The sequence below is a fragment of the Oncorhynchus clarkii genome, chromosome 17 (assembly GCF_045791955.1).
Source record: "Oncorhynchus clarkii lewisi isolate Uvic-CL-2024 chromosome 17, UVic_Ocla_1.0, whole genome shotgun sequence".
Classification (NCBI taxonomy): domain Eukaryota; kingdom Metazoa; phylum Chordata; class Actinopteri; order Salmoniformes; family Salmonidae; genus Oncorhynchus; species Oncorhynchus clarkii.
In genome coordinates, this window is record NC_092163.1 from 25,090,195 (window position 1) to 25,117,489 (window position 27,295).

A 27,295-nucleotide genomic window follows, 5' to 3' on the forward strand; every position below is an offset into this window, starting at 1 on the left:
GCCTTGGGGTGGTTGTTTCCCTTGCACTGCATGGGTAACGCTGCTTTGATGTGGTGGCTGTTGTCGTTGTGTTGCTGGTTCGAGCACAGGGAGGAGCGAGGAGAGGGATGGAAGCTATACTGTTACACTGGCAATACTAAAGTGACTATAAGAACATCCAATAGTCAACGGTTAATTAAATACAAATGGTATAGAGGGAAATAGTCCTATAATTCCTATTATAACTACAACCTAAAACTTCTTACCTGGGAATATAGAAGACTCATGTTAAAAGGAACCACCAGCTTTCATATGTTCTGAGCAAGGAACGTTAACGTTAGCTTTCTTACATAACACATATTGCACTTTTACTTTCTTCTCCAACACTTTGTTTTTGATGTTTTATATTAAGTTAAAATAAGTGTTCATTCAGTATTGTTGTAATTGTCATTATTACAACAACAACAACAAAAAAATTGTCCGATTAATCGGTATCGGCTTTTTTGGTCCTCCAATAATCGGTATTGGTATCGGCGTTGAAAAATCATAATCGGTCGACCTCTAGTTCATTCATCTAATACCAATTGGAAAATCATCAAGACAGAGTGAATCTTATTTTGGTTTGCTAACCTTCTCAATCTTGTCCAGCCACTCCTTGTTGGACTGCAACTCGGCCATGAAGGCCTGATGCTTGAGCCATTTGCTGTGGAGGTTCCTGGCCTCGTCGTACGACATGTCCTGGGCCGTGAGCATCTTCTCATTGATCCACAGAGACAGCTGCATACAAAGACACACACACACACACACACACACACACACACACACACACACACACACACACACACACACACACACACACACAGGTAGGTAGGTCATTGTATTTGACTGCCTTAGACTGTGAAAGCAGTCTGTCACTATGCATACATTGCCACACAATGTAATACATTTAAATCAGTACATGTAAGTATTCCTATTTCCATAGTATCGGGACTGATACCAATGTTAGACTCTTAGGGAAGATTTCCCACATCCAAGTTAAGCATATTCCTGGACTAAAAAGCACTTTCGATGGAGAATCTCTATTGAAAGTGCTTTTTAGTCCAGGAGTAGGCTTGATCTGGGTCCGGGAAAGACATGTTGGGCAGCAGACCTCCTGGCAATCCTGTAGGAACTTCTGAAGGTCCCGGTTATCCTTCAGCCTCATCAGTAGCTCCACAGCAGCCTCGCGGTTCTTCTTATGCCTGTGCAAACGTTGGGTAAACAGAATTGATCATGGATAATAGATCCCATGTTAATTGTGAGTACCACAAACAAGTTGACAGTTGTGTGTACCAGATTTTTCTACAGATTTTTTTACATCACAATACGCATTACCAAGTAAAGGCAAAGATACATATCAAGTGTTGTACTGGCATTTGTGGTAGTTGTAAACCTAATAAGTGGGTGGTACACATCTAACCATTGGTGGTATTCTGGGTAGTCTTTTTCACAGTCAAGCTGTGCAGGTAGCCTAGCAGTTAAGCGTGTTGGGCCAGTAACTGAAAAGTTGCTGGCTCGAATCCCCAAGGTGGAAAAGTCTGCTGCTCTGCCCTTGAGCAAGACAGTTAAAACGGGCGCCGATGACGTCGATCAAGGCAGCCCCCTGCACCTCTCCGATTCAGAATGGTTGGGTTAAATGCGGAAAACACATTTTGGTTGAATGCATTCAGTTTTGCAACTAAGTAGTTATGCCATTTCCAGGAGATTGCTTTATCATATTAATGTGGTTCCTGGGGCATTAAATACTCCAACAGGTGTTGTGAGAACTGTAAAAATGACGACCTGTCCAGCAATGTCATTTGTTACTATATAGTAGAAGAGGCTTCTAACCTGTCGTCAATAGACGTCGCTCTCTCCTGGATGCGGTCGGCGTTGATGTTGCCGTCGCTCGCCAGCCGCCTGCCAGCCTCCACCACGCCGTTTATCTTCTCTTCGTTGGCGTCCATGGTGGTCATGAAGTCCTCCTGCTTCTTGATGGCTCCTTCGGCCCCCTCAAGCGTAGTGGGCATCTCTGTATGGGCCAGCATGTATTCCTAAGAGTAGGGTTATAAAAAAAGAGAGTCAGTTGGATTATTAGAAAATCCTGTGACTGAGACTGGATATCCAGGTTGGGGTCAATTCCATTTCAAATCAGTCAGTGAGTAAACTGAAATTCTTGAATTGACTGAATTGAAACAGAATATAGAACCCAACCCTGTTGGAATTCAATCTAAATCACATTGGACACATACTATTTGTATTGCCCCCCTCTTTTACAATGCTGCTACTCTCTGTTGTTATCATCTATGCATAGTCACTTTAATAACTCTACCGGTGCCCCAGCACATTGACTCTGTACCGGTACCCCCCTGTACATAGTCTTGCTATTTTTATTTTACTGCTACTCTTTAATTACTGGTTACTTTTAGTTCTTATTCTTATCCATGTTTTTTTAACTGCGTTGTTGGTTAGGGGCTCGTAAGTAAGCATTTCACTGTAAGGTTGCATTCGGCGCATGTGACTAATAAAATTTGATCTGATATGACACTTTTTGAAATGTCCGTTAATATGTGCATTTGATTTGCAAAGCAGCATGCCCACGGTAGATGGAGTGGATTCTAGGTGGGCACGGAAAATTACACATTGTTACCACATCCCTGCCTAGTAAAATTAGGTAATAGCAGCGACAAAGAGCATTTTAAAATAAACTGTTGCCGAAAATCAATTTTTTTATGAGATGGAATCAGTGTAATTAAATAATAGTGAAACGGAACCATTCACTTTGGATTCCAAGGCTAAGATTTTTCCACTCTTGGAATAGAATTTCAACTCACTTCCTGGATGGACCAATTCGAAATTGAACCGACCAATCAAGTACCCTGGTTTAAGGGGTATTGACCAATCGGCGTACCTGGTTGTTGAGGAAGACCTCGGCCTGCTTGGTGTCCCTGAGAAACAGCTGGTAGGCGTGGGACTGTGACAGCAGGTTCTGCCGGTTCTCCCACATCTTGTGCAGCTCGTTCCAGCCTGTGTCCAGTGCCTGTAGCCGCTGCCTCAGGAACATGTACTGGGCATCGGTCTGACCCTGGGTCACCATCTCGCCCATGTCGCGCATCTTCTGGTAGTCCTCCTCGTAGTTGCAGATCTCGTTTTTGATGCCGTCGTGCTGTGCTAGCAGCTTCTCTGCCTCAGCCAGCGTGTTGGGCGTCTCCTCTGAGGCGATGGCTGTCTGTGTGCGCGACAGCCACGACTGGAAGTCGTCCAGTTCGCGCAGAAACTGCTGCAGCTTGCTGGCCTCGCCAAGGGACTCTTCGCGGTTACGCAGTGTGGCCTTCATCTCCTCCCACACAGCGGTGATCTCGGCCAGGCGGCCCGTGATGGCCTTGGCCTGGTCTGGGTGCTCGCCGGCCAGCCGCTCGGCCTCGCCGCGCAGGTCGCCCAGCTTGTCCTCGATGGCAGCCAGGTCACGCTCCATGCCAGTGAGTTTGCGCTGCAGCGCCATGACACCCGTCAGGTCGTTGCCCAGCTCCTGGGTGGACTCGATGACCTTTGTCTTCTCGCGGATCCACGACTTGGTTTCGTTGCAGTCCAGGTGGTAGTTCTGCACACCCAGCGCGGAGATTAGAGACTCCTTCTTCTGGTCCGCCAGATCCCGGAACTGGCTCCATCTGGTGAACAAATTAATAAATAAAAATATGGTAATTTAGCAGACAGTTTTACACAGTTGACAGACAGTGATACATATTTCAATACATGTGACCCATACGGGAATCAATCCCACCATTACCCTGTTGTTGCCAGACCAAGGCTCAAATTGACTGAACCATTGGCCAATTAATTTGATGATAACCAACAATAAAGCTCCGCCTTATCTCAGTTCACTGGTTACGATGGCAACACCCATCCGTAGCACGCGCTCCAGCAGGTGTATCTCACTGATCATCCCTAAAGCCAACACCTCATTTGGCCGCCTTTCGTTCCAGTTCTCTGCTGCCTGTGATTGGAACGAATTGCAAAAATCGCTGAAGTTGGAGACTTTTATCTCCCTCACCAACTTCAAACATCTGCTATCTGAGCAGCTAACCGATCGCTGCAGCTGTACATAGTCTATTGGTAAATAGCCCACCCATTTTCACCTACCTCATCCCCATACTGTTTTTATTTATTTATTTTTCTGCTCTTTTGCACACCAATATCTCTACCTTTACATAACCATCTGATCATTTATCACTCCAGTGTTAATCTGCATAATTGTAATTATTTGCCTACCTTCTCATGCCTTTTGCACACAATGTATATATAGACTCCCCTTTTTTCTACTGTGTTATTGACTTGTTAATTGTTTACTCCATGTGTAACTCTGTGTTGTCTGTTCACACTGCTATGCCTTATCTTGGCCAGGTCGCAGTTGCAAATGAGAACTTGTTCTCAACTAGCCTACCTGGTTAAATAAAGGTGAAATAAAAAAATAAAAATAAAAATACATATCCAGCTCATTTTTCAATTCAAAGGATACAGTGATCTCCAACACACAACACAATTTTAAGTCAATAGGTATTTGAAACTCACCATGAGCCAAGTAAAAGGTCAGACATAGTTAAACTACATTAACTGCATTATAATAACCTAATCATCTTTTGGTTTCTTCATTTGGCATCAGGTAGTTGCCAATCATATGGTAAGGCATTAAATCAGAACCTGAAAGTGTTATCTTCAACCGTAAATGTTGTGAATACCAGGGACATTAGTGATGCACGGCTTGACTCATAACCCGCAGTCCTCGTTGTTATTTCCACAGGGCAGGCAGATTTAGGGTCATGAAAGGGTCATTGTGTGGATGAAGGGCAGATGGGTGGGGAATAAAAGAGTATAATAAATTTATAATTCTTGTGCAATTTATCTATTAGGCTATATTGAGGTGTTTCTTTCATTATTTTAGGCTATCTGGCATTAGTGAGTAAGCCTAAGCTTAGGGTCTAACTGTACGCACGCCAATCGCCAAATGCTTTTGGGAACGGGCAGTAAAAAGTTAACGTCGATCCATGGAGACAAAAAGGCCAATGTCAGAGTTTAATTCAATAAGAGAAAAGCCACCTCACAATCATCACACATAACACTGCAATCATCCTCTTTCACCACCCCACCAAATCTTTCCAAACATACATTTTCTGGCAAAAGAGGATGATAGCAGTGTTATGTGTGATGATTGTGAGGTGTTATACAAATTTGACAGACACAAGATGGAGACCTCAAATAGGCAAAATGTTTACTTGAGAACGATAGTGGAAGAATATTATTTTAGCATCTTGAGAGAATGTGAATGCGCAGTTAAATACCATCTGTAGTGGTCCTATCTTTATCAGCATCATACAAGCTGATAGTATTTCAACCACATAAAATATGCATCCAAGCCAAATTGAAATGTTATCAGAAAGACGTTGGGTTGTTTTCACAGATTTCTATTTCCTTACAACCGGTCAAAATGATGTCATTTGAACATTTAGTACAGAAAATCTTTTCATTTTTCTTAATAGTTATTGTATTTTCTCCCCGGAACCTAAACGTCTTTGTGCTGTGAAAGAAGCAGAGATCACTCAGAAAGCTTCACTGATGTCAAATACATTGAAGCATTCATTCTATTGATTTATGACATTATTCTGCTGAGCAAGGGTTTATTTAGTCTTCTAGGGAAGCAAATCATGACAGAAGAGAAGCTGCATGTATCTAACTATAGACAAGTTGACAAACAAATAGATAGAAACACATCAGGTGTGGGATTCAGATTTTCACTTATCAGCTACAGATATAGGATCTTAATTTGAGCCAGTTTGCTACAGCTGAAAAATAATCCTACAGCAACAGGAAACATTTTTAATTTATACATTTTTAATTAGGGTAAATCAAGTATACATATTTTAAGTGGGAGTTAAACTTTAGAAGCCTTGTTTTTTAAATTATTATTATAAAAAAATTGACCCCCTTTGTTGTGATATCCAATTGGTAGTTACGAGTTTGCCTCATCACTACAACTCCCCAACAGACTCGGGAGAGGTGAAAGTCGAGAGCCATGCATCCTCCGAAACACGACCTGCCAAGCCGCACTGCTTCTTGACACACTGCTCGCTTAACCCGGAAGCCAGCCGCCAATGTGTCAGAGGAAACACTGTCCAACTGACGACCGAAGTTAGCTTGCAGTCACCCGACCAGCCAAAAGGAGTCGCTAGATGAGCCAAGTAAATCCCCTGACCAAACCCTCCCCTAACCCGGACGAAGCTGGGCCAATTGTGAGCCGCCCCACAGGGCTCCCATTCACTTCCGGCTGTGATACAGCCTGAGATCAAACCTAAGGCTGTAGTGGCACCTCACCACTGCGATGCAGTGTCTTAGACCGCTGCGCCACTCGGGAGGCCCCACTGAACCCTTGTTAAACCTCTAATACACTACAAGTTTGCATTTCCTGCAACAACAGGATGAGCAAATTAAGCTAAGGCATCTGTATGATAGGAGATAGTGTGACGTCTGACTGTGAATGGTTCAACTTGCCTGTTATTGAGCTTATCTTGCTGGGCTTTTATGTCCTTCTCACTGGGGTGTCCGTTGTGCATCAGCTGCCTGGCAATCTGGTTCACGACAGCGACGCGTGACGCCTGGTTGTTCATCTCAGGCTCCAGGCTCTCGAACCTGGGAAAGAGAGAGCATGCCATGTCATGACCAATCAAATTCACCTCCAAAACAAACCATTTTCCCTTGCGCACATTGATGTTTGGGCCACGTTCAGGCAAACGTTGTGGAATGTTTCAGCTGACATGATTTCTTATACTACATGTCAGAGGAATGTTTGTTCTACAAACCACATTTTTATCTGAATGTTCCACAATGTTGTACCCTGATGAATGTACTTCAGACATATTCCCCTGTTTGGTGTTTAATCTCCTAAGTACTTCCTGCGCTTTTCTCCTTGTACCTCTGTACTCTTTTTATTATCTGTCTTGTTCTGTCTGTTTAAAATACCTATTTTGTTCATTTTCTGTGTAAGGTGAGCATCCATTTCGAGAAAGGCACCTAACAAATAGGGCACCTAACACCCAGTGGGAGGAGCTGTTGCATTGTAACTAGTTTATCATTTGTATATTTACAGTTTCTCAATCGGGTAAAATAGTTTTTTGGAACTGTGGTCAAATGTACCTAGAGCAGAACACCAGTGAACAAACGTTCAAATACATTTGCAGAACTTCTGATCGTTTTATTTTCTTTCTACTTGGATTGCATATCTTAGACCCCCTTTTGCTAAACCTGGAATACAATTGCCATCAATGAATACCAAATTCACAGTGTTTTGTTCACATATGTTACGTCCGTCGTTAGGAGACCAAGGCGCAGCGTGGTAGGCGTACATCGTATCTTTATTGATGACACCAAACCAAATAACATGGGTCAAAAAAACGAAAGCGGACAGTTATGTCAGGCTACAGAAACTAAACAGAAAACAAGATCCCACAACCTAATGGTGGGAAAAAGGGCTGCCTAAGTATGATCCCCAATCAGAGACAACGATAGATAGCCTCTGATTGGGAACCACACTCGGCCAAAAACAAAGAAACAGAAGACATAGAATCCGAGTCACACCCTGACCTAACCAAACATAGAGAATAATAAGGATCTCCAAGGTCAGGGCGTGACAACATAAGAGAAAATTGTGAAAATGTGTTCACTGTTTCCAGCAATCAGTAAATACTAGTGCACAAAATTGTAAATGGCTCTATCAGTGTAAATTCGCGTAAAATATAGCAGAGGTCGGCGGCCCCAGGGCATGTGCCCTGCATGCCCATTCAGTAATCCGGCCCTGATTGTAATCTTCCATTACAGAGTGAACTTTGGTGTAAATGGATGTCTATCCATTCATATCAGCACATGTCCTCCACTATATTCACCTTTCCTTTTTTCTGTTTGGGAATGTTTTTCTGCTTGGTGATGGAAAGTCTACCAGCCTATGTATAGAATACATGGAATTGGATTATGATGATCAGATGAATGAATCCTGCACACAATGTGAAATTGTGCATAAAAGTAGAGTCATTTTCCATCATGTTTAATATTTTTGTATTCCAAGGCATTGAAGTTCATGACATACTGAAACCGGTGTGCCTGTCACCTGCTACCATACCATGTTCAAAGCCACTTAAATCTTTTGTCTTGCCCATTCAACCTCTGAATGGCACACATACTGTACACAATACACGTCTCAATCGTTTCAAGGCTTAAAAATCCTTCTTTAACCTGTCTCCTCCCCTTCATCTACATTGACGGAAGTGTATTTAACAAGTGACATCAATAAGGGATCAAAGCTTTCACCTGGATTCACCTGGTCAGTCTATGATATGGAAAACGTTTTGTAAAGCGCGAGAACGGGTTCAAAATATTAGGGATCAATGAAAGAAAGCCATCTAAATACATGGATATTCGTCAGCACTAATTGGTAGATTTAAAAACTACTCTGATTTTGTAGATTATTTAGGGTTAGGGAAGTATTTATGAATCATGAAAAACAAGTTTGGAGACACTTTACACAGAAAGAAAGAAAACGGTGGTTTGATTCATTCTGAAAATTGCCACATTCAGTTCATTAACACATGGTAATGTTGGAAGATTAGTGTACATATAATTATAATAAGGAGAATAGTGTACAATAGTAGGCTATACCCTCGTCTGTTGCCTGCACTAACCGTGGTACTATGTGATGACACAGCCAAGTATCGAGCCATGCAGTTCCACTCCACAATGACTTAGTTAGCATCCATGTCTATTTTTATATCATCAACTGTTACTAATGATCCTCAGCAACAACCACATGGCCGAGCGTTTACAGAGGAAGCAAAGCAAATGGAGGTAAACGAAACAATGTCATTAAATGGAATGATAATGTAGGCTATACTAACTGAAGGGAACTTAGAGTAAATTGGCAGTTGTACATGTGTTGTTATTAGGCCTACTGGCATTCGATACTAATATTGGCTAATATTTAACATGATAGAAATATGAAACAGAGAAAGTTGGGGTAGCCTGCAATTAGGACATTCGAAAGAGCCCATCCCTGCAAGTTAAAAGGCTGTACAATTCAAATGCGGTGTAATTGCACAGCATTTTATGAACTTTACTGTGGGAAAGTTGATTTGTGGATATGGTTCAGTTTGCTTCCATATGACTGGTTCACATTTGCCTCCAGCGATTATAAGGCAAAATAGATCAAAAGCAAGTGTCATTTATATTTACAATTACCTAAAACAAATGGATAACTCGTTCACTTAGCTGTTACGCTGGTATAAACGATTCGGGAGAAAGGCAGGAATGCGTAATAGGGTTTTTTAGTACGGGGACAAAGACCAAACAAACACTTACACAAAAAACAGGGTTGAAACCCAAACAAAAGAGTGAGGAGAACCTCGAATAAATAACCCAAATGCACAATGATTGTCACACGGGACGAGACCAGTAATCACCTGCGCAATCCACAATGGCACGAAAGCCAAAACAAACAGCACAGGTACTCACACACACCAACAGACATTGTAACAATAATCGACAGACAACGGAAACCAAAGGGCACACTTATACAAGTACTAATCCGTGGGAATAGGGGCCAGGTGTGCGTGATGAAAGTTCCGGAGGGAATCCTTGACAGTTATCAATAGCTCTTATCAAGTTGTCATTACAGTGCATGGAGAATGGTGTTATAAAAAAATTAAGTGGATGCTTTTTCCACTTGAAACTGGTAGGTTCACTCGACCTTATTCATTGTTTCCTCACACTTAAAGGCGGTGGAATGATTAGGAAATTAAGTCAGTCAGAATACGGCATATCTGTAGACCCACCTCCGCCGCACGTTCATTTATTCGCCAAAACAAATAGCAGGTGAATAGCACGCTATATCATTCTTAAGTTCAAGGTCAGAATTCGCATTGAGAGAAAAGTGCATGAAAAAGGAGTTACGTTCCATTTAAGCACGCTTAACTCGGGTCGGAATTGGGCCCTTAATGTTTTGCAAATGGCCAGAGTTCCATGTCTTCTGTACAGTGTTTTGAAAATCGACAACGTTGTTCCAAAAACTGCTCGCATACATGTTATTTCATAGTTTCGTCTTCGCTATTATTCTAAAATGTAGGAAATAGTCAAAATAAAGAAAAACCCTGGAATGAGAAGGCGTTTTGACTGGAACTGTATGTCAAATACTTTCAGATACTTGAGTGGCACACCAAGCTAAATCAGGCCTAAAGGAGTAGGGTCTAGGGGTAGACTATGGCTTAAGCATGCAATTCTATATGTATGGGTTATCTCACCTGTGCTGAATGACCTCTAGGTCTTCTAGCTTCTCTGGGATCTCCATGCTGTTGAGCCACTGATCCTTCTCATCAATCCACACCTCGCAGGCATCCGCCTCGCTGAACATCTTGTAGAGGGCCAGGGCGTCCTGCAGTGCCTGCTTTCTCAGCCGGGTCAGCTCGGCCACCTCCTTGTAGCGCTCCTCTATGCCTGCCAGGCGACCCTTGACCTCTTCCGACTGAGCCTGATCCTCAGGCAAGGCGGCCGCCTGCTCATGGAGCGCATCGATCACCGGCCGATAGCTGGCCACCTCGGCGGCGGCGTCCTTGTGCTTGCGCACCAGGGCCTGTGTGGAGAACTCGTCATGGCCCACCTCGCTGCTGGACACGATGCGCAGGGCATCCAGGGTCCAGGCGTCGGCATCGTCTGCGTCCGCCTGGAACTGGTGCAGGGCACACGCTTCCTCCAGATGGGCCTTCCTCACGCCCGCTAGCTCCTCCAATGCTGCCCACTGCGCTCGCAGGTCGGCGATGCGGTCGCGGATCTTGGCAGCGCCGAAGTGGCCACCGTCGGCCATGGCCTGGCCCTCGGCGATGGTGTGCTGCAGGTGACCGGCACGGCCATTCATCTCGTCCTCCAGGGTGCGGTGCTTGCTTAACAGGCGCACAGCCCCCGTCAAGTCCTTGCCGCTCTCGTCCGACGACAGGATCTGCTCCTTCTCACGGATCCAGCCTTCCTCCTCGGCCATCTCCCAGAAGAACTTCCAGAGACGGCGGGACTCCTCCAGGCGGGCCCGGCGCTCGGCAGCCAGCTGGGTCAGCTCCTGGTAGCAGAACTCCATGTGGGCCACGCGGTCGCGTATTACCTGAGGGTCACAGGGCTTGTAAACTGTAGAGGAGACAGAACAGAGGCCCAGTTAGCATCTAGCAGCACCCACAGCTGTACATTACACTGTATTGACTCACATGTTATGATTTCATTCCAATGACTATGATTCCTTTTATGTTTATTTTTCACTTTGCTTGTATAGATCTTGAAGTATCTTGCAAAACACTATGCTATTCAACTGAACTGTGAAATTGTATGATGACATGCATTATCGTCATTAGTTAATAATACAAACACAAGTAGAAAACAATGAGTCACAATTTGAATAATAGCAGCCTGAATGTTTAGGACATTCTCACCGTCGCCGTCGATGGCGAATTTCTGGGCATTGTTGTTGACAGCTTTGACACGGTCAGCCTGGATGCCGATGTCGGCCTCTACCAGGGCATGTTTCTGCAGGAGATCCTCTACTCCGAGCAGATGCTTCCCATAGTCCTGGGACAGCAGCATCATCTGTGTGGCAGAGACATAGAGGCATGACATACAGGCATACCTTCTAAGTCGAAGATCATCAGTTGCCAATATGAATCGTTTACTTTTTGTGCACTTTGAAACGCAATACGGGTATTTTTTTCAAGGTGAGGAGAGGAAACTTTTTGAAACTTACATTTCATCTAACTTGTAATTTAGATGAAATGTCAAAATCAATTCCAAATCAACCACTACCATCAACTCCATAGCGACTCTTGTAAACCTAAGAGGATTCGATAGGTGGAAGCATAATGCCGAGAATTCCACCCAGCCAATCAGAAAGGCAAGATGACGTAGTGTTTACAGTGCCAACCGAATCCTCTTGTATCTACAGGAGGGTCTAGGACGAGGTTCAGTTGTGCCGATTTGGAATTATTCAGCATTGGACTAACATAATCCAGTTAGTTTCACCATTGATACTGCTTAAACTGATCATTTAGAAGAGGGATTAATACAATATTAATACATTCCGTTTGTAATTCTAACATGTGAAATGACTTGAAATGACATATTTCCAATACATTTTAAATGTGTTCAGGTGTTGGTGGAAGCAGGGTAGATGAGGTTCAATGCATTTTGAACAATTCAATTTGTGTTACAATAATTATTCATTTTTGTCTTTCCAACACGGTTTAACACATACATTTTCAGAAGGGTCCCCCTCCCTCTCTTACCTTCATCTCGTCCATCCAGTCCATGATGTAAAGCATCTCCTGGAAGACCCTCTGCAGACCCAGATTCATCTCCAGGCGCTGGCGCCTCGCCTTCAGAAGCTCCAGCAGGTACTCCCACAGCCGGATCACGTTGTCCTTGCGCGCTGTGATGCGTTTGATGTCATGGTACTTCTCTGCCTCCAGCTCCTTAGCGACAGACACCACGGCCTGCACACGCTCCTCGTACGCCGTAATATCCGTCTCGATGGCCTCATGCTTCTTGGTGGCCGCGTCCACCGCCGGAAGGTCGAAGCCAAAGTTGTCCTGCGAGATAGAAGTGATGGGAATGGAATGGAATAGAATAAAATACAATACTGTTAGGATATACTGCATGGGTGGCAAAATACTGGGATACAAGGAAGACATACTCTCCATTTCTATAATGTTATCGTCTCTACAATTTGACAATGACATAAAATACTATGATCCTTTAAAGGGGCAACCCGCAGTTGCTACATCCATTTTTGGATTTATACATTGATGATATATACCCATTGATTCTTGAAGATTATAACTTCTAAATGCATTGTGAGGGGCCTCTCGAGTGGCGCACTGGTCTAAGGCACTGCATCTCTGTGCTAGCTGCGTCTCTACAAATCCGGGTTCGATACTGGGCTGTGTAACAGCCGGCCGTGACCGGGAGACCCATGAGGCGGCACACAATTGGCGCAGCGTCATCCGGGTTAGGGGAGGGTTGGGTTTTTTTACAATTAAAAAAAATGCATGCCTCGTGAGATTATTTCAACTGTCACCCCATCAAAACCCCAAATATAAGCTTGTTTTGCTCCAATGTTTGTAAACATTGTAAATGTAAACAAACACTGTATAGCCTCGAAACATGGTTAAAACGATAATATATGATATCATGGATGGTCAAGCCTTGCATCAATAGCTCTGTCTATGAATTTGAGAGTGCTTACATTTTCCTGGCCCATTCCTCAGGTTATTACCAAAACAGAGTTGGGGTTTCCGCTTTGCTATTGTTTCAACTGCAAATTGGCCCTGATTTCAGTTTGACAAAAGTAGGAAAGCAAATGAGATGCAACGTTTACATCTTCAGCACTTAATCTTAATGTGCTACAGAGATGACCAGTGAACGTGATGCTTGCATTACACTGAATCTGGGTGTCCACTAAGTGGTGGTGTATGGAGAAGGATGTAAAATATTTTGGTAGTTTGGTAAAATGTCACAATTGCTTTCCATAATTATTACTTTTGTCTGTGTGTGTGTGTTTGCCCACGAATTTGTGTGTCTGTAGCTGTGCGACAAGCCGTTGGATTTTGCTTAGCCAGCTGTCCCTCATGGCTACTTTGCGTGTTTGTGTGAGTGTGTGTATGTGTGTGTGTGTTTGTGTGCATACATATGCATGTCTGTTCGTGTATTTGTGTGCAAGCATTTGTTTTTTACCTGTGAGACGAGGCGCTGGTTCTCACTCAGCCAGGTCTCCCTCATGGCAGCCTTGCGGTCAAAGCGGCGAGCCAGCTGCTCCAGTTTCTCCTGTCGAATCAGCTCTGTCCTCAGAGCCAGCTCCCGCTCATGCTCCGCCTTCTCCAGTCTCTCCCAGGTCTACCATAAACAAAGTTTAACACGCAATATTAAGTCAGGTATGTCATATGGTCCAGACAGACCAACATGAACGTCAGACATCATTTTTCTGTTCCTTTCTAGACTATTCTACATGATGAATTGACACCATTTGCCACCAGTCTACCTTGTACCTTACACATGCCAATGGTAGATTCAACTCTCTCATAATCTCACAGTTTTATGTCCAGATGCAAAATGTATGAGTTGGCTGAATTACTCCGATTGTAATAATTATGCCATAGTAAAACTCCTACTTACTAATAATACTACCACACACCAAAGAAAGACTACCAAACACCCTGACACAGACAAACAGGAGAGAGAGATAGTGAACAACCTGATGTTTCATTAAGACAAAACATTGATCGCGGAGTAGGGTAACTTTGTCCCTAGACCCTGATCTTGAGTCAGTTTAGCATTTTCACCACTAAAGGTAAAGGTTAGGATTGGGAGAAGGGAAACTGATCCTCCATCTGTGCCTAGGGAAACTTCACCCAAAAGCGTTCGTCAGAGACTACAGACATCACCTTGTTAATGTCAGAGATGAGTTTGCCCTCCCTGGGCATGTAGACTTTCTGATTGTTGGCCCTCATCTTGCTCTGGATGGTAAACAGAAGCACCTCCAGGTTGCCCTTCTCAGTAAACCTGATCGATAAAAAGAGGAATGGTTTTGGGGTGATATTTTGACAGCGTAAAAAAAAGCTCATGTCTAAACACATCGCATCACTTTAAGTTCTCAGGGTTGCACTTATTTCAAAGCGTTTTTGGAGTCATGTCTTACTTCTGCACCGTTAAAAATACTAAACATGCATACATTATCGCTTCAATTCATGGACATAGCAGAACAAAACATTTTGAAGTAAATTCCACTACAGGCGCGCACCCAGAATGTTCGGTATTGTGCCATTAATTTAACATTAGACTTGACATTTTTGTTTTAGGTAGTGAAATGAATTTTTCACTAAAATATTGGTTTAGAAGTTTGGAACAAAGATTTTGTGATGTTCAGGGAATGTCACAGGAACATCAACCAAAAAAGGGTTGAGGGAATGGCAAGATAACTGGACAATGATATACCTTAAGTAAATATTATAGACATTTACAAATATTCTTAAGATCGTCTTAAAGCTGAAGTTTGCCCATCTTGTCAGATCTCCATAAGTGCATAGGGGGTGCATTGGGGTATAGGGGTGGATTTGGGATTGGTTGCTGGAGGTGGGGGGGGCACTCACTTAGGGGGTTTCTCGACCGTGCGATATGTGTTGAAGGCTTGAAGCTGCTGCTGCACCCCGTTTAAAGAGTTGGCAAACTTGCGATTGTTGAGGATGATGATGGTCTGCTCGATCCACTCCAGCAGGTCTGAGGCCAGAGACTCGTACTTCTCAATCATCTTCTCTGTCTCAATGGCATTGTCCAGTACCTAGCGGAACAAAGAGGACACATGTCAAGCTCTGGCCAAAAATGTCCAGACCTGGGTTCATATATAGTATTTGTGTTATAGTATATAGTATTTGTTTGCCAGATTGACAGAGTTTGCACTTTTGGTACTATTCCACTGGTTTCATTATGCCAGAAAAGCTCAATCAAGTACATCTTGAAAGTTTTATACTATTTGAATCCACATCTGAAAAGCTCTTACTCTGCCCCGAACAACTTGTTGACAACAACCCACCAAACAAACATGGAATTTGAGATAATAAACGGTCACCTTCCCAATACGTTTCCCCTCCACTTTCAGCGCCTTCATTTTGGAGAAGTAGTGGTAGTACGTCACCACGTATGTGATGACCGACTTCTCATCGGGGTGGTCCACACTGATATCTGTGAAGCAAAAATTACATTTCTGATTGGTTAATACAATTTGATTTGGAACGTTACAAAAATGTTAAAAGAAGATCTCTTTTTGTATTTCATGATGTTGTATGACAGGGCAGTGGGAAGGTAAAGCAGGTGATACGCCGATAGAAAGTGGAAAGTGGCAGACACTTGTTGCCAGGGGATATATGTAGTCTAGAGTCTGAAGCGCTATCACTAGACCAGACTCTGTCACCTACAGTATTTTATACATTCCAGTTAAGGATTATTCCAGTTTGATTTCGTTTATTTGGACAACAAAAAAAGTACGTCACAGTGCACTGAGAAATCATGCGTGGCATCAGATTGAGCCATTTTCCATATGCACTCCTACTACTACATAGAAGAGCATAGTCCAGAACTCACCCTCTGGGTCTAGGAGCTTGGTAAGCCCAAGATGCTGCTCAGCCAGATTGAAGGCATTCTGCAGGTTGTGGTGGGCATTGGACTTTTTCAGCTTGTCAAAGTCAATCAGGTCTGGCCTACACACGAGACAAAGCATCATACCACAGCACCAGTCACACAGTATACCACCAAAGAATCACAAGGTAAATACCCAGATGTAATTTACCTGTTGAAATGTTATGATTCAATTGTTACGTTCTGATACCTCAAAGATTCAACCCAATTACACCAAATGATGTACAGTAATGCATCAATAAATCCCAAAGACACCAAAAAGTAATTATTTGAACATTACTCTATTGTAAATAAGAAAATAAATCGTCATAAATGAGGGGGGTTGGAGGTGGGATGAAAAAAATATATATTGGTGACCACATAAAGTAAATAGCAGACTGTGACATAAATCACAAAGGATAATTGGTGTGAATTCCACGAGAAAAAATATCTGAATCATGTGACCCACAAGGGCACGAAGGATAGTTGATCAAACAGACTCTTGTTACCTGTGCTTATGGATGAGGGCATTGAAAGCCATGCCGTCTCGCCAACTGGTGCTGAAATTGTGAATGTTCACGTTTGGATAGCTACAGAGAACAAAACAGAGAACAACAGATATGATGATTTGTTCAATGTTTTCAAATTCATTCCCTAAGCAGTTTCTATATAATTCAAGATGTGGCTCTGCTTCTGGAATTTCTTTACTGACTTGTTCTGAAAGTAAAAAGTCCAGTAACATCAAGTCACAACGGCGTTGCTGTCTAAATACATGTATATTTTTCTTAAGGAGGATTGTTTAAGTCAAGTGGTAGAACTGAGAGCTGTCATGTACAGTAGATGACCCAAATCTAAGTATTTAATATCTCTAAGAATCGTGTCTGAATGCAAGGGGACAGCCAATCACTCACCCAGCAGTCTTCATCTGGCACCAGAGGAGCAGGGCGTCCTTGGCTGATCTCTTCTCCTTGTTGTCTCCATCAGTCTCAACACTGATGTCCTGGATCTGTCACACAGACAATGATACAACAGCAGTGTGAGAAGTCTCAAATCAAATCAAAAGTCAAATGTTATTCGTCACATGTGGCGAATATGCACATTCCCAACAATGCAGAGTTAAAAAGTAAGAAAATGTGATAACATTTTTTTATTGTAACATAATAAAATAACAATAACACGGCTATATACAAGGCATACTGGTACAGAGTCAATGTGCTGGGGGTACGAGGTAGTTGACGGCATTGAGGTAATATGTAAATGTCGGTAGGGGTAAAAGTGACTAGGAGATCAGGATGGACAATAAACAGAGTAGCGGCAGCGTGTGGGAAGAGTGTGAAACAGGGTGAATGTGTGTGAGCGTATGTAGTGTGTGTATGTGTATGTTGAGAGTGTCAGTGTAGTATGTGTGAGTGTGTGGGTAGAGTCCAGTGAATGTGCAAGAGAGTCAGTGCAACAACAACAAAAAAGGGGGTCAATGCAAATAGTCCGGGTGGCAATTTGATTAACTGATCAGCAGTCTGACGGCTTGGGGGTAGAAGCTGTTCAGGAGCCTTTTGGTCCCAGACTCGGCACTCCGGTACTGCTTGCCGGAGAGAACAGTCTATGACTTGGGTGACTGGAGTCTTTGACTTCCTCTGACACCGCCTGGTATAGAGGTCCTGGGCTTTACGCAATACCCGCTGTAACGACTTGCGGTCCGATGCCAAGCAGTTGCTCTCATACATAGCCTACATATCTTACTCATGTTATAACATAATCTTTATGTAAACAATTGACTGTGTAATATGTGTGCTGAGAAGTACAAGTTAGTATTAGATCACTATGATAAAGGATGAGGCCCTACAGTAAATAAGCTACTGACGCTCAGTTGGATTGGAATCAGCATACGGGCCAACTCTCCTCCTGGAGAGCAACTGGGTTTGTTGCTCACATAACAATAATAGCAACCTGATTTAGATAATCGTGGCCCTGCTTTACAAAATGTATCTCCAGGATAATTATAGAGAATCACTGTTCAAACCAGACAAATTGATGCATAAAATATGCGGCAACTCAATGGTTTTGAATGGGGGGGGTCTCGGGTTGTGTTGCACTGTTCATTATATATTTTCCAAAGACTTATCAATCAGCCAATTGAAAACCTAGAGCAGCATTTCTATCAAATCATTTCTCACCACCACACCGCTGCATCAGACATACGTTTCATGCGTTTTGGTTTGAAGACTCCTTTACCTGGAACCTGAGAATGATGGTCCAGATGAGCCCCAGGGTGAGGCGGTGGTTGCCGTCAACGATGTCGTGTGAGCCCATGTTTTCCAGGTGGACCCTCTGCTCCTTGAGGAACTGCAGAGCCTTGTCCACGTTCTCCAGGCAGTGGATACGCATCCGTCCCCTGGTGGGCTTGGGCTGGGGAGACAGGACAGGACACAGAACATGTCAGCCATAAGAGTTTCACACAGTATGAATTATTATTGTTTTATTATTTTTACATTTTAGTAATTTAGCAGACACTCTTATCCGGAGAAACTTACAATCAGTTGAGCTTGGCCATAGGTTAAAAATAAATAAGTTGGTGACACTTTATTTCTTGTTATAAGCATGTACAGTATGAGCCCTATTACTCTCTAATTATAAGGCTTCCCCAAAAATGTATAGGATCATACATGCCCATGGACATCGTAATGCATTATACCTGTTGGCCTAAAGTTAAAGGGATAGTTAAACCATATTACACAAAATTACACATTGGTTTCCAGTCTATGGATAAGGTATGACAGCCATCCGTGCTTTGGTTTAGTTTCCCTGTCACTGTTTCCACATGCTAATGTTTTAGCATTTGTGGCAGAAATCCCATTCAAGTCATGGTATCGATATTGGCATTTTTTGCACAAGTCCAAATCATCTAAAAGTATCTCAAATTAATTGTGAGGATAATATCGGTCCCATGACTAGAATGGGATTTGTGCCACAAATGCTAAAACATTAGCATGTGGAAACAGTGCCAGGGAAACTAAACCAAAGCACAGATTGCTGCCATACACTTTTTTACATTTTACAGACACTCTTATCAAGAGCTTCATACTTGTAAATACTTTTTCCTACTGGATCCCTGTGGTAATCAAACCCACAACCTTGGCGCTGCAAGCACCATGCTATACCAACTAGCTCTACCAACTGAACTACACAGCACTGGTCCATACCTTTTCCATAGACTGCTTACAGGGTAAGGAAATCAATTTGTCATTTTGTAATTTGGGTTAACTATTCCTTTATGTTTTTAATTATATTATTCCCATGCCATTGGAAAGGGTGTTCATACTGATATGTATTTCTGTTTATGTTTGTACACTACATGTACACCACTATGTGGACACCTGCTCGTCGAACATCTCATTCCAAAATCATTGGCATTAACATGGAGTTGGTCCAAACTTTGCTGCTATAACAGCCTCTACTCTTTTGGGAGATGTAGATCTTGGAACATTGCTCCGGGGACTTGCTTCCATTCAGCCACAAGAGCATTAGTGAGGTCGGGCACTGATGTTTGGCTATTAGGCCTGGCTCGCAGTCGACTAAACAATTCATCCCAAAGATGTTCGATGGGGTTGAGGTCAGGCCTCTGTGCAGGTCAGTCAAGTTCTTCCACACCGATCTCAACAAACCATTTCTGTATGGACCTCGCATTGTGCACAGGGACATTCTCATGCTGAAACAGGAAAGGACCTTCCCCAAACTGTTGCCACAAATTTGGAAGCACAGAATCGTATACAATGTCATTGTATGCTGTAGCGTTAAGATTTGCCTTCAGTGGAACTAAGGAGCCTGAAACATGAAAAACAGACCCTGACCACTCCTCCACAAAACTTTACATTTGGCACAATTCATTGGGGCAGGTAGCGTTCTCCTGGCATCCGCCAAACCCAGATTCATCCGTCGGGCTGCCAGATGGTGAAGTGTGATTCATCACTGCAGAGAAAGCGTTTCCACTGCTCCAGAGTCCAATGTCAGTGGGCTTTACACCACTCCAGCCGACGCTTGGCATTGCGCATAGTGATCTTAGGCTGCTCGGCCATGGAAACCCATTTAATAAAGCTTCCGACAAACAGTTATTGTGCTGACATTACTTTCAGAGGCAGTTTGGAACTCATTAGTGAGTGTTGCAATGGAGGACAGACAATTTTTATGCGCTACACACGTCAGCACTCGCCAGTCCTGTTCTATGAACTTCTGTGGCCTACCACTTCCCGGCTGAGCCGTTGTTGCTCCTAGACATTTGCACAATAACAGCACTTACAGTTGCAGCTCTAGCAGGGCAGAAATTTGACAAACTGACAGTTGGAAAGGCGGCATCCAATGACGGTACGATGTTAACAGTCACTGAGCTCTTTATTAAGGCCATTCTACTGCCAATGTTTGTCTATTGAGATTGCATGGCTGTGTGCTCGATTTTATACACCTGTCAGCAATGGGTGTGGCAGAAATAGCTGAATCCACTAATTTGAAGGGGTGTCCACATAAATTATACAGTATATACAAAAGTATCACACTTTTACAATTGCCTGGTCATCTACATAAAATCAAAAGTACAATCATGTTTGCAAATTCAACCTGACAAAAAAAATATGATTACATAAAAAAAGGAACAGATCCTTAATATGCCATTTAGCATTTCACTTCATTTTACTTTTGCCAATATATGTTGAGCTACATTCTGCAACCCTCCCAGTCAATGATTAGCAGACCTGGTCAAATACATATGTCAAATACTTTCAAGCTGTGTTTGATTTATTTTGAGCTGTACAATGGAACCAATGCAAAAGTCCTAAAAGTGCCAACTTAAAGCTAATACATTCAAGTTTAAGTGTGTGATATATGTATTTGACAAATGTCTTCTAATCAGAAAGGTTTTATATACACAACATGCTACTTCACTCCTAAAAGCAAAGGATGCAGCTGACTATTTCAGTCTGTTGGAAGTGAATGAGTAACCCGGTAATAAAGCAGCCTTCTGCCCTCTGATGTGCGTGGAGACTTTACACTGAGGTGTGGTTTTGGAGGAGCAGAAGAGGGAGGACTAGTCCTTTGTGCAGGCAGGGGGAAGTCAACCCTAGTCAATCAAAACCGCTATCTGGGTATTAAAAAAAAAGAGCTGGAAGCAGGCACATTGAGTCAATAGTGTAAAACAAAAAACACAACTAATTTAATTAATAATTCATTTAAAATACAGTACAAGTGTGATGCCTAGTTTTTCACTGTGTTGATAGAAGAAAATGTATCCCTGAAAACAGATGACTGGTTTGGATTGAAGAATGAAAACATTGACTTACTGTATCTTAACACCATTTGATGGACACCCAAGTGAGAGTGAAAGCAAAATCCCTATTCAACTCTGAGTCAGTCAGCACAATACACTGCTGACCTCTAAGACGTGTGTGTGTGTGTGTGTGTGTGTGTGTGTGTGTGTGTGTGTGTGTGTGTGTGTGTGTGTGTGTGTGTGTGTGTGTGTGTGTGTACATGCACGTCTGAGTGTGTGTGTCTGCAGAGACACACTGGCAATGTGTGGCGGTGCAGCTCTTTGAGATGCAGAGTTACACTCTGTAGGAGCTGGGAGTGCAGCGCCAGCCGAGTAGCAATGACATAAGCCCTTTTCTACCAGACCATGACATCATGTACAGGAAGCCTCATTCCTACAGCCTGTACGAGTTCATTTCACTTTATCATTGCTGAAAGGTGATGTACAAAATGTGGGTAGACCATGGCTTGCATTTTATATGCAATGTATGTACGTACATACACAGCTGGGTATTCTACATTTTAGCAGACGTTCTTATCCAGAGCAACTAGGGATAAGTGCCGTGCTCAAGGGCCCATCAACAGATTTTTTATCTAGTTGAATCAGGGATTCTAACCAGTGACCTTTTGGTTTCTAGCCCAATGCTCTTAACCGCTGGTAAGCACATTCTGCATGTATAGCATCTTGATTTATGTCATTAAAAAAAGTGCTAGCTATTGACAAAAATATATTCAGTGCTTATGAGCAGATATGTACTGGTAAAAACATAAGGTGGGTAAATTCTGATAGCTGTAAATAAAGTAGCAGTATCTATATTTTCAATGCATTTCTCCGAGGGTGGGTAAATGCTTGTACAAAATAAAAAATGGTGTGTGGCACTACTTTTCAGTGCTTCTTAGTACATGACTTGTGTACCTACTAGTTTCCATATCATGATACCTGAAGACACACATAACAGGGTCAGAAGAACACTGGCATGGGGCCTATGCAAATCGAATCATCCAGCATAATATTCTGGTAACCTAATGTGGTACCAGACCTGGGTTCAAATGGTATTTAAAATCATGATCAATGAGTTTTTGCTTGAGCCTGCCTGCAGTGCCAGATGGGCTGGGTTTGTACTTGTGGGACTATTCCATTGCTTAAATTGCACCAGGAAAGCTCAGTCAAGAGCAGCGTAAGTTTTTGAACAATTTCAAATACTATTTTGCCCCATGCCTCTACCTGGCAAATAGCTGTTACCTGCTGTGCCTAAACTCAATTCGAGTTACACATTGACCAGGATAATTAAACCTGGCACAAGGCGTGCCCAGAGGTTTTCATTCATGTCAAGGAGACCTTTTCTCAGGAGGAAATCCAAAAATAGGAGTTGGGGATTACAACAGCCAAGCACAGTAATACAATACAATACAATACAAAAGGGAAAGCCCTTCGAGTTTTGAACATCCACTGCTGTTTGTAATTGCACACGTGGATTACGCCAATAGCCACATAAATCCCTCAAACTCAACTCTGGACCTCAAAGCCAGTTCCACTGCATTTTTTCATTGTTCACCTATAATTAGGGACTGATTTAGACCAGGGACACCAGGTGTGTGCAATTAATTATGAGGTAGAACAGAAAACCAGCAAGCTCCATACCTCATTGGGTAAGAGTTGAGTACCCCTGGCATAGAGTTTCCTTGGTAGATTGCATAATGGGATGTGCCTTGTTGGGTAGTTGCCAATAGAGTGAGATACAGTGCCTTGCGAAAGTATTCGGCCTCCTTGAACTTTGCGACCTTTTGCCACATTTCAGGCTTCAAACAAAGATATAAAACTGTATTTTTTTGTGAAGAATCAACAACAAGTGGGACACAATCATGAAGTGGAACGACATTTATTGGATATTTCAAACTTTTTTAACAAATCAAAAACTGAAAAATTGGGCGTGCAAAATTATTCAGCCCCCTTAAGTTAATACTTTGTAGCGCCACCTTTTGCTGCGATTACAGCTGTAAGTCGCTTGGGGTATGTCTCTATCAGTTTTGCACATTGAGAGACTGAAATGTTTTCCCATTCCTCCTTGCAAAACAGCTCGAGCTCAGTGAGGTTGGATGGAGAGCATTTGTGAACAGCAGTTTTCAGTTCTTTCCACAGATTCTCGATTGGATTCAGGTCTGGACTTTGACTTGGCCATTCTAACACCTGGATATGTTTATTTTTGAACCATTCCATTGTAGATTTTGCTTTATGTTTTGGATCATTGTCTTGTTGGAAGACAAATCTCCGTCCCAGTCTCAGGTCTTTTGCAGACTCCATCAGGTTTTCTTCCAGAATGGTCCTGTATTTGGCTCCATCCATCTTCCCATCAATTTTAACCATCTTCCCTGTCCCTGCTGAAGAAAAGCAGGCCCAAACCATGTTGCTTTTACGCCAAACATAACGTTTTGCATTGTTGCCAAAAAGTTCAATTTTGGTTTCATCTGACCAGAGCACCTTCTTCCACATGTTTGGTGTGTCTCCCAGGTGGCTTGTGGCAAACTTTAAACAACACTTTTTATGGATATCTTTAAGAAATGGCTTTCTTGCCACTCTTCCATAAAGGCCAGATTTGTGCAATATACGACTGATTGTTGTCCTATGGACAGAGTCTCCCACCTCAGCTGTAGATTTCTGCAGTTCATCCAGAGTGATCATGGGCCTCTTGGCTGCATCTCTGATCAGTCTTCTCCTTGTATGAGCTGAAAGTTTAGAGGGACGGCCAGGTCTTGGTAGATTTGCAGTGGTCTGATACTCCTTCCATTTCAATATTATCGCTTGCACAGTGCTCCTTGGGATGTTTAAAGCTTGGGAAATCTTTTTGTATCCAAATCCGGCTTTAAACTTCTTCACAACAGTATATCGGACCTGCCTGGTGTGTTCCTTGTTCTTCATGATGCTCTCTGCGCTTTTAACGGACCTCTGAGACTATCACAGTGCAGGTGCATTTATACGGAGACTTGATTACACACAGGTGGATTGTATTTATCATCATTAGTCATTTAGGTCAACATTGGATCATTCAGAGATCCTCACTGAACTTCTGGAGAGAGTTTGCTGCACTGAAAGTAAAGGAGCTGAATAATTTTGCACGCCCAATTTTTCAGTTTTTGATTTGTTAAAAAAGTTTGAAATATCCAATAAATGTCGTTCCACTTCATGATTGTGTCCCACTTGTTGTTGATTCTTCACAAAAAAATACAGTTTTATATCTTTATGTTTGAAGCCTGAAATGTGGCAAAAGGTCGCAAAGTTCAAGGAGGCCGAATACTTTCGCAAGGCACTGTATCTTATTGGGAGCCTTGTATGTGATAGCAAGCCTGGACAGCGGAACCTTTTATGGTACGTGGCTCTGACCATGTGGACATCTTTTCCCGACATCAGCAAAAAATAAATCAAAGGCAGCCTACCTGCTTCAACTCTCACCAACTACACTTTAGTAATAAATCAAATCAAACTTTATTTGTCACATGCGCCGAATACAACAAGTGTAGACCTTAACGTGAAATGCTTACTTACAAGCCCTTAACCAACAGTGCAGTTCAAGAAGAGATAAGAAAATATTTACCAAATAGTCACACAATAAGAGTAACAATAATGAGGCTATATAAAGGGGGTACCATTACTGAGTCAGTGCTCGGGGGTACAGGTCAGTTGAGGTAATTTGTACATGTAAGTAGGGGTGAAGTGACTATACATAGATAATAAACAACGAGTAGCAGCAGTGTACAAAAGGGAGTGGGAGGGGCAAATGTAAATAGTCCGGTGGCGATTTTATTAATTGTTCAGCAGTCTTATGGCTTGGGAGTAGAGGCCAAAGAGTTCAATCTTGGTTTCATCAGACCAGAAAATCTTGTTTCTCATGATCTGAGAGTCTTTAGGTGCCTTTTGGCAAACTCCAAGCGAGCTGTCATGTGCCTTTTACTGAGGAGTGGCTTCCGTCTGGCCACTCTACCATAAAGGCCTAATTGGTGGAATGCTGCAGAGATGGTTGTCCTTCTAGAAGGTTCTCCCATCTCTACATAGGAACTGTAGAGCTCTGCCAGAGTGACTATTGGGTTCTTGGGGACCTCCCTGACCAAGGCCCTTCGCCCCCAATTGCTCAGTATGGCCGGGCGGCCAGCTCTAGGCAGAGTCTTTGTTACCCATCCTCAGATCTGTGCCTCGACACAATCCTGTCTCAGAGCTCTACGGATAATTTCTTCGATCTCATGGCTTGGTTTTTGCTCTGACATGCACTTGTCAACTGTGGGACCTTATAGACAGGCTTGTGCCTTTCCAAATCATGTCCAATAAATTGAATTTAACACAGGTGGACTCCAATCAAGTTGTAGAAACATCTCAAGGATGATCAATTGAAACAGGATGCACCTGAGCTCAATTTCAAGTCTCATAGCAAAGGGTCCAAATAATCATGTAAATAAGGTTTTTCAGTTTTTATTTTTTATAAATTTGCAAACATTTCTTTAAACCTGTTTGCACTTTGCCATAATGGGGTATTGTGTGCAGATTGCTAAGGATGTTTTTGTATTTAATCAATTTTAGAATAAGGCTGTAACGTAACAAGATGTAGAAAAAGTCAAGGGGTCTGAATACTTTCCAGAGGCACTGTACCAAGGGTCTTTCCACCATTTCGGTGCCTTTAGAAAAGTTTTACTTTTGATTTCACCAAATTTTAACATTCTGTCATAAAGAGCACATGTTCAACTTCATAAAAACCATGTTTCCCCATCTCAAGAGGTTAAATAAAAAAGTACTTTAGTAAGTTTTTATTTTACCTTTATTTATCTAGGCAAGTCAGCTAAGAACAAATTATTATGTTCAATGACTGCCTAGGAACAGTGGGTTAACTGCCTTGTTCAGGGGCAGAACGACAGATTTTTAACTTGTCAGCTTGGGGATTTGACCTTGCAATCTTCTGGTTATAAGTCCAACACTCTAACCACTAGGCTACCTGCCTATTAAATGCCAAAAATGTAACCTAATTAAAATGAGTCTTCAGTTCAAGTAACAGGGTTGACCTTAAAATGAGGGACAGATGTAAATGAATCAGTAACAATAAATAAATAATCTTCAGAAATGACTTTGTCAAAGCAACAAACTAACTAAGGCTTTACAATGATGGTGAAATGTTGTGGTTAACTGGGTTAAAATCTTCCTAGAAATAGACAGGGATGACAGAGTGACATGTCAAAAAACGGAATATTGGCACTTTAGCAAGTCTTTATTCATATTAATTGCATTATTCAGATATTTTGAATTCTCCATGTGGTCTATTGTGGTTCCCCCACAGGACGGTTGAGCTAACGTAGGCTAATGCGATTAGCATGAGTTTGTACGTAACAAGAACATTTCCCAGGACATAGACATATCTGATATTGGCAGAAAGCTTAAGTTATTGTTCATCTAACTGCACTGTCCAATTTATAGTCACTATTACAGTGAAATAATACCATGCTATTGTTTGAGGAGAGTGCACTGTTATGAACTTCAAAAGTTATTAAAAAAACAAATTAGGCACATTTGGGCAGTCTTGATACAACATTTTGAACAGAAATGCAACGGTTCATTGGCTCAGTCTAAAACTTTGCACATACACAGCTGCCATCTAGTGTCCAAAATCGAAATTGTGCCTAGGCTGTAATAATACATTATGGCCTTTCTCTTGCATTTCAAAGTTATTTTTTTTAAAGCATGTTTTTCTTTTCTTTGTATTATCTTTTACCAGATCTAATGTGTTATATTCACCTACAT

At 42.4% G+C, this 27,295-nt stretch overlaps 1 protein-coding gene across 3 annotated transcripts in view; it reads right to left on the minus strand.

Moving 5' to 3' along the window:
* LOC139370603 (spectrin beta chain, non-erythrocytic 1-like) overlaps window positions 1-27,295 on the minus strand; it is an 86,240-nt gene that overhangs the window by 22,389 nt on the left and 36,556 nt on the right. For all 3 annotated transcript variants that reach the window (XM_071110189.1, XM_071110191.1, XM_071110190.1), the window contains 16 exons: window positions 18,460-18,633; window positions 17,139-17,233; window positions 16,737-16,817; window positions 16,195-16,310; window positions 15,683-15,795; window positions 15,207-15,394; window positions 14,502-14,619; window positions 13,795-13,953; window positions 12,348-12,650; window positions 11,502-11,655; window positions 10,332-11,202; window positions 6,541-6,678; window positions 2,909-3,665; window positions 1,849-2,051; window positions 1,130-1,220; window positions 610-756 (listed from right to left, as the gene is read on the minus strand). In XM_071110189.1, the coding sequence (XP_070966290.1) occupies window positions 610-756; window positions 1,130-1,220; window positions 1,849-2,051; window positions 2,909-3,665; window positions 6,541-6,678; window positions 10,332-11,202; window positions 11,502-11,655; window positions 12,348-12,650; window positions 13,795-13,953; window positions 14,502-14,619; window positions 15,207-15,394; window positions 15,683-15,795; window positions 16,195-16,310; window positions 16,737-16,817; window positions 17,139-17,233; window positions 18,460-18,633 (3,708 nt within the window). The remainder of the gene's footprint in view (window positions 1-609; window positions 757-1,129; window positions 1,221-1,848; window positions 2,052-2,908; window positions 3,666-6,540; window positions 6,679-10,331; window positions 11,203-11,501; window positions 11,656-12,347; window positions 12,651-13,794; window positions 13,954-14,501; window positions 14,620-15,206; window positions 15,395-15,682; window positions 15,796-16,194; window positions 16,311-16,736; window positions 16,818-17,138; window positions 17,234-18,459; window positions 18,634-27,295) is intronic.